General features: G+C 39.3%; 3 protein-coding genes across 9 annotated transcripts in view; 2 read left to right on the top strand and 1 right to left on the bottom strand.

Moving 5' to 3' along the window:
* inppl1b (inositol polyphosphate phosphatase-like 1b) overlaps positions 1-615 on the bottom strand; it is a 31,159-nt gene extending 30,544 nt beyond the window's left edge. For 2 of the 3 annotated variants that reach the window (XM_029441772.1, XM_029441771.1), the window contains exon 1: positions 484-615. The gene's annotated coding sequence lies outside the window, so the exon portion shown is untranslated. The remainder of the gene's footprint in view (positions 1-483) is intronic. The other variant, XM_029441768.1, reaches the window with a different exon arrangement.
* rab41 (RAB41, member RAS oncogene family) lies at positions 598-7,824 on the top strand. 5 transcript variants are annotated; one of them, XR_003832934.1, is made up of 8 exons: positions 598-736; positions 1,916-1,974; positions 2,195-2,248; positions 3,154-3,259; positions 3,587-3,698; positions 4,145-4,238; positions 4,684-4,777; positions 5,504-5,570. XR_003832934.1 is itself a non-coding variant. In XM_029441776.1 (8 exons), exons 1-8 carry the CDS (start codon positions 658-660, stop codon positions 5,866-5,868), a joined length of 636 nt encoding a protein of 211 aa, XP_029297636.1. In that variant the 5' UTR covers positions 598-657; the 3' UTR covers positions 5,869-7,824. The 5 variants fall into 5 exon arrangements, 4 of the variants coding, with proteins under 4 accessions (XP_029297636.1, XP_029297638.1, XP_029297635.1 ...); XM_029441776.1 differs by lacking the exons at positions 3,154-3,259; positions 4,684-4,777 and adding exons at positions 2,528-2,633; positions 5,804-7,824; XM_029441778.1 differs by lacking the exons at positions 3,154-3,259; positions 4,145-4,238 and adding exons at positions 2,528-2,633; positions 5,804-7,824.
* Positions 7,825-9,039: 1,215 nt separating this feature from the next.
* stard14 (START domain containing 14) lies at positions 9,040-13,026 on the top strand. Its single transcript, XM_029441923.1, has 5 exons — positions 9,040-9,414; positions 9,517-9,664; positions 10,270-10,373; positions 10,578-10,748; positions 11,698-13,026. The coding sequence occupies exons 1-5, from the start codon at positions 9,262-9,264 to the stop codon at positions 11,902-11,904; spliced, it is 783 nt and encodes a 260-aa protein (XP_029297783.1). The 5' UTR covers positions 9,040-9,261; the 3' UTR covers positions 11,905-13,026.
* Positions 13,027-13,195: the final 169 nt, after the last annotated feature.

Raw genomic sequence — 13,195 nt, forward strand, 5'->3', positions numbered from 1 at the left:
TTCATAACAAATAAAAAATCAAAATTCAAAATATATTATTTTATAATTTTACAAACAAAAGTGAAGTATATTTCTAATAGCATTTTGTTATCAAAGTTCTTATGATTAATATATTATTATACACTTTTATTTTAACTGTGTATATTTGATCTGGGACTCAAATGACAGACACAAAAACATATCTCTGAGTAGTTGCTTTAAAGCATTGCTCTGAATCATACAGCTAAAGATTGTAGCTATAAAATTATCTATATTTTTTAAAACACTGGATAAGCATGTTTTTGCACGTACTTAAAGAGTGTTTTCTAAATCAGCACCAAACACACTACCTTGCCTAGCTTTAGCTTGTCAGCAGAGTAACATAATTGTAGGCCTACTGTGTGTAAATGCAAAAATCTATTAAAAAATACGTTGTTCGACATAGAAAAGAAAAAGCAATGTATTCTATTGAAACTGTGAACATGTAATAAGGGTTAACTTTACCATTTCTGTTGTCTATCCAAAGTTGCCTCTTGGTTGCGCTATTTCACTTCTGCACGTTTAAGAAAACAATAGCGCTGGCTCGTGCAGGATAAAGATACACTACTTGCTCCTCTCCGGTCTAGACATCACATCATTAGCCAAGTCAGCTAGTTAGCTGTTTATTTTTTGGACAAAATGTCAACTACGACAGGCGGCGGAGAGTTTGGCAACCCTCTACGAAAGTTCAAGCTCGTCTTTCTGGGCGAACAGAGTGGTAAGCAGGGGACGGTGTACTTGAGCCAAGTGTTCATTTGGTCGGATGTGAGGAATATGTTGGAGCATTCACGTAGTTAGCCAGCTAGCTTCTCCAGCTAGTTTGCGGCTGGCTAGCAGGATAAAGTTATCCACCGGCCATGAACGACCAGTGATGATGCAAAATTAGATGTTAATATGTCACGGTCAACACATTGTTAAATAGAGAGTAAGATTACAAAAAGATTATGGGCACAATATTTTTTTTCTCACTCGTGATGATGTCATTGCAAAGCTAGCTAACGCTAAACCTGTAAACTAGCCAAACATTTCGCTCTTTAACGATAATTAATACAATACGTAGAGTAACTGTTTTATAACCTTAAGATGTGTGGCTTATTTACATCTTGATTTGTTGCTTGATCAAAACAATGGTCCTTACTGTGGTTATTAGTTTGCGATGCATCAGCATCCTCTAACTGTAGCTAACGATAGCTGGCTAACTACTTTTAGCTAACGCTGGCTTTGCTAGTCTAAAATACATCAGTAATGTAAGCTAATATTGTCTTTTACTGCTTTATTAAAACCCAAATGTTGCCTAGAAAGAGTGTGTTCGGAATATATGTTTCCAAATACAAGACCCCATACATGTCAAAGGAATCAAGTGTATCACTATCTGTCAGTGTAGCGCTTTTCAACTCGCTAGCTGCTAGCTGCTAGCTGTTAGCTTCCTACGGCAGCACCTTGCAGAGCCACGTCGGCCAGTGTGGGTTCAGACCCGTCGGCCTTTTTCCCGACCATTTAACGTCAGTTTGCAGGGACCGATACTGACAGTTTTAAACCTGATTGCATATTAGGGTTGATTGTCTAATACGTATGTGACATTATGCTACTATCTCATAACGAAACATATATAAGAAGTCAAGTCATTTTTATTTTCCAAAATGTTGTGGCTCCACCCATATTGCCAGCTCAGCGTGTGGGTTCAGCAGTCCACATTACATCAATGATAATAGCACATCACTCACTATATGTGGTGTCACTGAGTCATTGATTCATTTTCTTTCTATAATACAAAAGTAGAATTGATGTAAGCAAATTGGGTATGTAATCTTAACCTATGTGGAGTCTTAGCCTTGTAGAATATGGTCTGTTGTTACCAGGATCAAGTCTGAACATGTCTGTTACTGTGTTTGTGCAGTTGGGAAGACCTCTCTCATCACCAGGTTTATGTATGACAGTTTCGACAACACTTATCAGGTAATAACGCATGTTCATCACAATATGATGCATAATAATTCCCTTTTATTTATAGAGCGCTTTTAAAAGGTACTCAAAGACTCTTTACATGTACATATAACATTCAAAATGACATATGCAATCAAACCACTTTGTCTAATACTTAATTTTAGATATAGATGTCATGCACTTTCGAGTATTGTTTCCATAACAATGTTTTAATGCAGTCATTGTCTTACAGGCAACAATTGGCATTGACTTTTTGTCAAAAACCATGTACCTAGAAGATCGCACGGTAAGTCCTGTATGTTTTATTGTGTAATTCTCATCATTCCCATTGGCATAGTTTTAAAACGCATGCATTTGCTTTTTGTGTAATAGCCACCATTTATTTCCCTTTCACCATTTCACATTGTTTTCACATTATCCTAGATTTTGCCATTATTATTTTTTGTCAGACGTGTGATCATGTTGTTAGCCTCCATCGTTATTTCAAGTTTTTGTTTTCCTTCCATCCCCTGGCTGGGTCATGAAATGCCCCCCCTTCCCACATTCATTTCACGGCTGGCCACAGATTCGGCTGCAGCTCTGGGATACAGCCGGACAGGAGCGTTTCCGCAGCCTCATCCCCAGTTACATCCGCGACTCAGCTGCTGCTGTGGTGGTTTATGACATTGCCAGTAGGTATCATGGCCTTGCCTCACCTCCTTGTCCTTCGCTTAGAATGTGGAAGGGCAAAAAAAAAAAAAAAAGATAGAATAGCCTTTACTATCCTGGCAAACCCCACTGGACAGCATGATAGTTGAGACTGTTTGCATCAGCCATAGTGATACTAAAACATTTCTCCAGCAGTGTCCAGGGGGGTCTGTGCTTCCTAAATGCTGTTACATATGAGGCTGATGGAAGGAATAACGAAACATGTCTTCTGATGTCACCTCATGGGCAGAGATCCTCTGAAACAGCTCTAAATAATGATTCACCAGGGCCTACTTTTACATGTCTTATCAGCATAATAACGCCGGTCGTCTCTGACCCTTCTGCATTTGATTGATTCTCCCCATTCCTCCATAAAAGACCATTTTCATCTCTGTTGCTTGGCTTGCAGTTCCTTTTTATGACTGTCCTATTCTCCACTTTCTTGTTCTGCCTTTCCCCTCTTTACCTCCTTGTCCTTTTCTTCCCCTCCGTTCCAATCCTCAGGTCCGGCTCCAGCTTTGGGACACTGCTGGACAGGAGCGTTTTCGTAGCCTAATTCCAAGCTACATCCGTGACTCTACCATTGCCGTGGTTGTTTATGACATCACCAGTGAGTCAGGGCTGTACTCTAACCTTTCTGTAGGGGTCTAGAGAAGTTGGAAGGACGCTATCTTGGCATAGTTAATACTTAATGTACTTCTGCTAATAACCTTTTAAAAATTATATTTTTCTTCTTCAAGCTTCTCAATACTTTTTCTGACTAACACTACGACTCTACGATCTTTTCTTACACAGATGCTCTTCCTTTTTTAATGAAAAGTAATACCTGCTTGAGCACACTTTTAACTACAGCTAGAATACCAAATGTTTTATGTGCCACATGTGGTCGATGTGTACAGTAATTTTGTGTGTGTGGGGTTTTTTTTTTCATCCACAGATCTTAATTCATTCCAGCAAACTTCAAAGTGGATTGATGATGTTAGAACAGAGAGAGGAAGTGATGTCATTATCATGCTTGTTGGGAACAAAACAGACTTGGCGGATAAAAGGTACATGGTTGTGTGAGATGTGTGAAAGATTGTTATGATTTTGTTATTATAGTTACAATGATTGATTATATAGACTGCCATCTTATCATTTTATTACAATTAGAAAATGGGTAGCATTAAGAGTTACATTATAGTATTTAAACTGCCAAAGCCTGGAATCCCACCTTCTTCCCTTCAGTGCATCTCATCCAATTTTTATTTATCATCCCTTGGCATTTTACATACTCCAGCCTTTTATTAGTGATTTTAAGTACTTTTATGTTTTTTTATTTCTTATGATTTGATCATATTTCTGTTCTGCCTTTTTTTTTCTATCTTCTTTGCTTTATGTCCCCTTTCCTGCTCTGTTCTCTCCATGTCATTTTGAATTTTTTTTTTTTTTGTGTTTCCCTTCAACACCACACTCCACACCACTCCCTCCCCCTCCCTCCCCGGGACCATGGCAGGCAAGTTTCTGTTGAGGCGGCAGAGAGGAAAGCTCGTGAGCTCAATGTGATGTACATAGAGACCAGTGCCAAGGCTGGCTATAACGTCAAACAGGTTGGTGTCCAGCAAAAGCAGGTTTAATACTGACCAATAGTCTTGATAGCCATGATGTCCTTTAGGTTAGGGAGGCCAACCTGGGATGTACAACTCCTCCCATATATTCATTATATGGATCAGAGTGCGGCTGTTGAATGAATGAGTCGTTTTCCTGCTGCTTCATCTTTAATCAGCACAGCAGCTTCTCTCCCTTCGTCTTCCTCTCTCTCTCTGTCTGTCTGTCTGTCTGTGTTATAACTAAACTAACCTCTCTCTTTTTCACCCCAAAAACAAGATTCTGTGTTGAGCTCTCTCTGTTTCTCTCTCTCTCTCTCTCTCTCTCTCTCTCTCTCTCTCTCTCTCTCTCTCTCTCTTCCCTCTCTTTTTGGCCTGTCCTCCTTTGCGATGTTTCTTTCCATATCTGTCTCTTCGTCCATCTCCCCCTCTGCTTCTACCTGAGCAGACAGATCACCACGGAGGAGGGTGAGCAGAGAGCTAAGGAACTGAATGTCATGTTCATTGAAACCAGCGCAAAGACTGGCTACAATGTCAAACAGGTAGAGATTCTGCTCTCTCAAGGTAGTTGAGCTAATTCTGCTCTCAAAGTCTACACTTAACTCTTTCCGCCTCCCTTTTTTCCCCTCTCGTGGCTCATTGTGACATGTCTTGGTATTCTAGGTACATACTGTACTGGTTGTGTTTCCCCCCCCCACAGGCTTTGCTTTTTAGATGTTTCAGTATTCACTTGGTCTGCACAGGTTTACTGCTACTGTGTTTATTTTTCTCGTGTACTTTTTTGTCTGATTCACTAAAACTTCTGCAGCTTTTAAAATGTTTCTGTGACTTTAATGGGAGGCTGTTATCATAACCAACAATTACAATCACATTTTGTATTACTGCTTTAACTGCTTCTTGTGTTTGCCTGTTATTCAATGAAATTATATTACTTATTCATTCGATTTTTGTCTCTACAGTATATTGCCAATGTGATAGTAGGGGTGGGTGATGAGTATATATGAACCTTATATATTCTGAGCCAATAAAAATGAGTCCTATCATCAGAGTTTTATGTTACTGAGGTAACAAGCCTATCGATATCGCTGGTTGTATTTGATTTCCAGAAAATGTACTATAGCACAATATAGCTCAATATGGCAATATAACACACACTGTGTTAGAAGATTTTACCCAGATCACTCACCCCTATTTGACAGCGTTTAACTTGTACTTCACCTTTTCACATTTGTTTAATCTTTAAAATTCTTCTGGCTTTGTTTTTATAGCTGTTCCGTCGTGTTGCTGCTGCATTGCCCGGGATGGATAGCACACCAGAGAAAAGCAAAGAGGACAGTATCCTTTTTAAAACTGCTTTCAACAGAAGTTATCGTCACACTATTGTCACGTGTTATTATTGCCATGGCTTTATCCCTGTAGAAATATAGAAGAGCGTGTAAATCCCTTGTAGTTTACGCTGCAGAAGAGAGAACGTTCACCGAGGAGATGGCAGCCAGATAGCGCCGCAGAAAATACTGAAGTGAAATTTGCAAATTCATTGACGATGTTACTTAACCAAGTCCTTTCAGTGATCGACATCAAACTGGAGAAACAGCCAGAGATGACTGTCACCGAGAGCAGCTGCTCATGCTAGTACTCCTCACCCTCACCGAGCCTGTCTCCTCCCAACCAACAGCTTGTCTCTCAGTGGCCACTCTCTCCACCCTTGGCACACTGCCATTGGGATGGACAACCTGTCTCTTTTTCCCTTTTCAACTCAGTGACTTTTCAGAGTAACCGTGTGGATGTGCATTACTGTATTGGAAGAGATTATCTGGGGCGGGAGGATGGTTCAAAAGTAAACATTTAAAAACGAGGAATAAGTTAAATGATATGTTCAGATTTTCATCCAGTTGCATGGCATTATATAGGATTGCAGACTGACATAGCTAACCGCTCATGAGTTATTGCACAGTTCAGATTCTTTAGTGCTGTTACTCTCGTCATTGTTGTAAAGTAAAACTGCTTGGGATTATTTAAATGACTCTGCAAGGTTGAGTTCTCAGCCCATTGTATTTTACTTTTTTATTTTTAAATGGAGAGCTTGTCGTCAACTATTCTAGCTCTCAGATAACTGCTTATTTCTTGACTTTGTCTTATTTTTGAGGAAGTAGAGATGAGATCTTACCAGTAAACTTACATCATTGCTAACCACCATATTACCACATTAGGCTCAAATGGACCCTTTTCATTGAAGAGGGTCAATTGTCCAATCATGAGGTATAATTATACCTAACGACTCTGTAGGCTTGAGCTGTCAAATACAACAGTATGTTAGCAGATCATATTTACACATTTTGGGACCTTATCTCAAACCGTGCAAAAGGGATGCATAACCAAACAATGAGGTAATAGATCATGAAAGGGAAACCATCCTGAGTTCACTAAATTGGCTATTAACCTAAAGCTATGTCTGCATTAAAACTATAGCAACTCTCTTTCCAATGTTGAATTAGCTGCACGCATACTAACATGTCTGAGGAGGAGTTTTCTGTTATTAGATACCCCTAATGTAGGAAATAAATAATAAAGTCAGTGTTTAGTTTTTCCACTCTGATGGAAAGTTGTCACTTTGGTCGCTATGACGTACCCACCATCTCATTGATAATTTGTGTTGTGTTGATTACACTATTGCAAGAACATGCAGCATGCTCACCATGCAGGATTTATATGGATAAGAACACAGATGCCTTGCTTGTTTGTTCACCAACGTTGTGCACTGAATCAAGCCACAATATTGTAAAATATAAAAGAAGCCTGCTGACTGGTTCATGGCTTCACTAGTTGTTTTGTAGAGCTGGTAGATACGAGTTTGTCCTCAGATGCAGCCAACGCTTACTAACACCCTTGCTGTAAAAAAAAAAAAAGTGCAGAGAAGTTAGTTGCAGTATCCTTTGCTGTAATGCCTGTGTAGGACTGTTGGTTTTATGTGTTTTTATTTATTTTGTAACTTGGACATACAGATAACATTGTATGCTTGACCAAAAGTACAGATGCTGACACGCATGTTGAAAGTTTGTTTTATTTATTGTTTGCGTGTCTGCCGGGACTCCACCTAAAGGCGACACTTATGCCCGGTAACTACATTTGTCACACTGCTAGAAATTACTTCTTCGCAATGTGTAGTCAGTAGCTTGGTTTACAGTCACAGGTCAAGGCTGCACAGTCTCTAGACACAAACACACACACACACACGGTGTAACACAAACAAATTAACTAGCCATAGCACAACAAAAGGCACTGGTCATTTGCTGTAGCTTGTTTTTGAAATATCAATGTTTTGAAATGGATAAAAAAATGTAAGTATATAATTACATCAAACAACCATTTTAACATGAGCAGCTCTTCTATTACTCGTCACCGACTAAATACTCAGCTTTGTGCCATTCTGAATTGTGTGTTCATTTGAAATATGCTGTCTACTCGTGTTTAGCAATGTTTGTGTGAATAATGTACTATTACTATCTGATGTATAAAACGGAGAGTTAATGAAACACAAGTGTAGCCCTATCACTTGGAATAAAATAAAGATATTTCACCAAAATGTAAATCATCATATTTCTCTCATTTCAACTGCTATGGATCAACAGACATGCGTGTTCTGTACATGCCGTCTATAAGCGATACTACACAGCAGCTCAGTCAAATGTGAGAAACCTGTCTCATGTATAGGTATGTGTGTGTCGCCAAAGTAGACTGAAACTACGCGTTGGGCAATACATCACAGGCATGAAATGGTACAACTAAGGTGTGGCCATGTATTATAAACATGAGTCTGCATTACACACTTAGGGCTGTTACTGTCTTGGTGTACATCTCTGCTTCAAAGCTAATGAAAGAAAGTGAATACAAACTAAAGGTATGGACTGGGGTTTCATAAATCTTATTGCCAATATTCATACATATCGGCCTGTTTATACTAGTAAGTAAGTAATTATTTTCAAAATCTACACTAATATATGAATATGTGAGACTATTTTTCTTCATCTCAACTTCAGAATTAGAAATACTTTATTGATTCCTGGGGGGAAATTAAGTTACGTTAAAATATATATAAACATAAGAGAAATTATAAACAAGTATGTAAATTATGGGCATTATGCTACAATAAATAAATAATAATATGGGGGAAACATTTTTTTTTCAACAGTGTAAATAATAATACTGAATAATGGGTTATATAAAGTGTGTTAAAATACAAGAATAGTGAGGGGAAAAAGTATTAGTTCAAATCTACAGTATAAATGAATAAATGCAGTATTAATATAAATGTTTTAGGAAGATATTTGTAATTATTACAATACTACACTTTATTTTCTTAACTTTAGTTTGAATTGGAACCAAATATTGAAACGATATTAAAATTAAATGTAGACCCAAGAGGATAAATTCAAACGTGACTTATTTTACTCATGTTTTTTTTTAATTATTGTTTAACATTTATAGTCGTGATGATACTCATCAACACTGAGCAATTCGCACCCACCCACTCCCCTGAGCAGCCCACAGTGTTCAGCCCACTTACTATACGTGGCCTTGTTTGTGTCTTTCACACTTTCTGACAATAAAACGCCACAACATCAAGTATCAGTGTTGACCTTACAGGCGCTGTGGGATATTCTAAAAGTTGTAATAGTCTTTACTGCTCGTTTCTTTCTGTTAAAGCGGGTTTATTTGTCTTCCCCTTTACGCTACCTGCGTAACACACCTGCAGTCCGGAAGTGCTGTGACGTCCGCGCGAGAGGTGTTCGAAGGTATGACTCAGGAATTCAACACAAAAAAAATCCTGCTCGACTTGATTGGTGAGCAGCTCGCATATATTCGTATCGCCAGTGGCAAACAACCACAGGAAGCCTTAAATATCTTCGACTAGGTTAAACGCACTCACACTGAACAGGACCGAGCAGGCGCGTGGCACATTTCTTTTGAGGAAAAGATTTTTTAAGAAGTTTTTAGTTTAAAAAAAAAAAAAAAAAGATTCTCAAAGATGTCTGTTTTACCCGACGAGGCGGTGTTTTCTGACTTCAGAAAGCAGTGTCTGTCCACGGACAATTGGTCAAGCAAGTATGATAAGCATGGGATGCAAGTGTGGGTCCATGCTTCTCCACCAAAAAAAGGAAATCACGTCCACAAGATCAAGGTAAGTTACTTTTAACAACAACTTTTTAGAAATAACTATTAGGATATCATACTGTCAACTTAACATTGCTCTATTTGCACTTGTATGTGTGTGTGTTTTCAGTGTAAAATGACGATCAAAGATGTATCGGCTGCCACCATGTACGACGTCCTTCATGATGGCCAGTACCGTAAGCAGTGGGACCCCGCCATGTTGGACAGTTATGACATTGCCCGCCTCTCTGACAACGCCGATGTGGGCTACTACTCATGTGAGGACTCGTGTCCGGTCAATCGTATAACATCGTGATCTGTGTGTTTGTCTATGTAAAAGTGATCCAACAGGAACCTGTTAGTCTACAGTGCAGGCCTGACTCAGATTCACCTGTTGCTCACAAGAAACGCGCACACACACACACACACACACACACACACACACACACACACACACACACACATAAAGGGAAAAGTGCATATTCAGAGTTGGATTCATATTTAAAGATATGTATTAAGTTCTTGATGTTCTATACAAGTTTGACATTTATTATTATTATTATTATTATAGATAAATAGATTATTATAGACATTATTTTCCCATCAGCAAGACCTTCTGTCCAACATTTACATACTCAAACCAGATTTTTCTTTTAGTGCATCGTAGCCTTTAACTTCCATTTCTAATGTATTAGAATCTTACACATTTGTAACCCGCTGAAGCCCTCGGGGATGATGAAGAGTGAGCACCCTCTTGTTCCACCGGTGTATTTATTGTCGTAACAAGGGTGCACTTGAGTCCTACGTTGTGTACAGTGAAGTAGTTTAATGAAGGAACGCATTATAACCAGATTTGTATTCTTATCGTCTTTTGTTTCTGCAGGGATTTGTCCGAAGCCCATAAAGAACAGAGATGTGGTGAGCCTGCGTTCGTGGCAGGTGACGGAGGACGAGTACATCATTGTTAACTTCTCAGTCAAACACCCGGTACGCCACCTCCTCCACACACTCCCACTGTCTTTTTAAATGTGCCATTTGACGTAATGTTTTGTGTGCATTGATTTTCTTTCTCTGCACACACCCCTTAACCGAGGTGAAAGAGTCACATGTCCAACGTCTTTTAAAGAGGCGTTTGTAGTTAAAACTGGTTTTTTTCTAATTATTCTGCAAACTTTTCAAATGTAATTCCAGAAATACCCTCCTCGCAGCGACATTGTGAGAGCCATGTCCATCCTCACTGGATATTTGATCAAGCCCATAGGACCAAACAGCTGCACTTTTATATACCTTTCACAAGCTGACCCCAAAGGTTCTCTTCCAAAGTGGGTGGGAAACCAGGCTTCTCAAGTTCTCGCTCCTCGGGTAAGTAACTCAACTTGTCACAAACTCTTTTCGGTCAAAGTTTTTGTTTTCTTCTCGTCAACGGCAGCACTGTAGGGGATGAGGTTAAAAACACATCTGTACATTAGGCGTGCTTGGGCGTGTGTCCACGAGGTGATTTAAAAAAAAAAAAAATATATATCTCATAATAGGTGTGTGTGTGTATAAAGGAGAGAGGGTTTCATCTGTCTTAACGGACAATGGTAACCATAGAAACCCATTTTGAGTGCCTGTTCTGGTAAGGTTGCTGACAAAGGATTATCTGGGCTGTTGCTCTCTCTCGGCAGAACTTGTTCCCCAGGTTTCATATCCTCTGCAGTTTGAAACTATTTAGACTAAAGTTTATCAACGTGTGCGTGTGTGCGTGTGTGCGTGTGTTATATAGACTAAACCTTTTATAAGGCATAACTTTTAACCCTGAGAGGGTAAAAGATCAAAAGGACAAAAACGTAAATACAAGTCTGTTTAGTAATTCAAAAGCCGATGCAGGCTGTGGGCCTCTTAAAGGAATAGCAATGAACAACAACACATCTCATTTATTTGAGCAGTTTGGAGCCTGTTTTGGTAAAGTAGCAGTTGAGACTTGTGGGGCGTCGCTAGTGTTTAGTGTGAGTGTGCCGTGTTGTCTATAAAGTGTCCGAAAAACGGTCCACCACCAGTTCCTTGAGGCCCGGGTGTGGTCTTCAAATCCATATGATATTAAGCACATTTTCTTTTAAAACTGATCAAAATATGGCATATAACCTTTGATGTAGACTTTGTCTGCTGTCAATATCTTGTGTATCTGCTTGCCACATAATCTGTTACTCAGTATTTTGTGCCCAGCTTTATCTTCAGCTCTGTTGACTGAGAATGAAGGTGTGGTATGAACCTGATTCCAGGACTGCAGCCCTCTGATAATAGTCTCCTCTCTTGGCCCCCTCCCTTCCAGGTGATGAAGTGTGTACACAAGGCGGGACAGAACTACCCAGAGTGGAAACTGCAGAACTCTCCCAAACGGAAGCCCTGGTTGCACCCGGACCAGAGCACCCTGCCCACGATGGACCCCAAGGAACTGTCGATGCAGAGAGCAGACTCGCTAGAAAACGTGGACGAGAGTTCCAAGATGGCCGCTCAGGACAGCGAGGACAGCAGTTAAATCTTATCAAGGTGATGTGAGGAAGGGTAGATGAAGTGATATTGGAGGACAGGCTGTGTGTGTGTATATACTAACAAATGTAATAAGACTTGAGACCTCCGACTCTCTGTGATGTTACCCTAATGCTCATAAATATTTATCTGGTTTTCCAAATCCGTGTGCCTTTTTGGGATGAGCATGAAGTGTTTACAGCTGTCTTACCAGACGGAAAGGAGCACAGATCAAGTAGCCAGTCACCTCAGTCCATGTTGAACTAAGCTAAACATCTCTCCAGTATTTGCCGCAGGGCTTTTAAAAACATTTTTTACATTGTAATGGCTTAGAGGTGTCAGGGTTTGAACGTGTCAGTTACATCACTACATTCACGATGGGTCCTCTGTCCGGCCTTTTTTTTTTTTAAGTTGTAGCTATGTAAAAAACGCATGAACCAATTTTAAATGAAGAAATAAAGGGTAGTTATCCACTTTGCCTTTTTACAAGTGACAGTGAATGGAAAAGATGAGTTACTGTAAGTGGTGAAAGTGGAGTGAAGGGAAATTATTGACTTTCTTTGTTAAATCACATGTCAATAGTTTAGCATGAAACCTAATATGGTCAACCTTTTTTAATCTGTTTGGCTTAATGGAAGAAGAAGAAGAAGAAAAAGAAGACTTCACTGTCACTACAGAAGCTACTGATTTATGTTTGTTTTTAAATGTGAAAATTGTGTTTGTTTTTAATGGCAACCATTTTAATTAATTAATATTTTATTTAGTCACGATGAGCATCTATGCTGTGTTTCTATCATTGTGTAATACAGGAAGACGGTTTGAAGGTTCATTGTAATGCAATGTAATTCTTAATCTAAGTTATACAGACCTGAGACTTGCATTGGCACTCGAGGGGATCAGTTGTTCTGAGAATGAAGGTCTGGTTATGTTGTATTAACATGTGAATGGCAATTCATTTTGTCAGTTGAATATGACTTTACTTGAAGGATTGGACTGACCATAAAGAATATATTTTGCTTTATTTATTGTTTTTTTTGTTGTAAGTTCAGAAGTAATCATGATTTAGAGAACCCCCCCCTCCCCCTGGAATAAAGCCCTGCAGGCTGAACTCGTTTCGGTTTTCTTGAAGATATGAGTGTTTCATGGTTTTGACTATTTAAAAGAAAAATATCTCACATGTTTCATGTCCTTTTGGTAAAATGAATTCCTCTCGAGGACAGTCAAGTCAAGTGAAACCAACCAAAGTGGAACAAGTTTGGCTACTTGAACCAGAGCAAACCGGTTCATTTCCACCTGGTTCA

The sequence above is a fragment of the Cottoperca gobio genome, chromosome 10 (genome assembly GCF_900634415.1).
Source record: "Cottoperca gobio chromosome 10, fCotGob3.1, whole genome shotgun sequence".
NCBI classification, from domain to species: Eukaryota; Metazoa; Chordata; class Actinopteri; order Perciformes; family Bovichtidae; genus Cottoperca; species Cottoperca gobio.

Bases quoted from the DNA above. Each gene is read 5' to 3' on its own strand.
- rab41 (XM_029441776.1), top strand. From the start codon at position 658: ATGTCAACTACGACAGGCGGCGGAGAGTTTGGCAACCCTCTACGAAAG. The intron at 1,975-2,194 runs GTAATAACGCAT...ATTGTCTTACAG, and splicing joins GTTTCGACAACACTTATCAG to GCAACAATTGGCATTGACTT. The intron at 3,699-4,144 runs GTACATGGTTGT...GGACCATGGCAG, and splicing joins ACAGACTTGGCGGATAAAAG to GCAAGTTTCTGTTGAGGCGG.
- stard14 (XM_029441923.1), top strand. From the start codon at position 9,262: ATGTCTGTTTTACCCGACGAGGCGGTGTTTTCTGACTTCAGAAAGCAG. The intron at 9,415-9,516 runs GTAAGTTACTTT...GTGTGTTTTCAG, and splicing joins ATCACGTCCACAAGATCAAG to TGTAAAATGACGATCAAAGA. The intron at 10,749-11,697 runs GTAAGTAACTCA...CCTCCCTTCCAG, and splicing joins CTCAAGTTCTCGCTCCTCGG to GTGATGAAGTGTGTACACAA.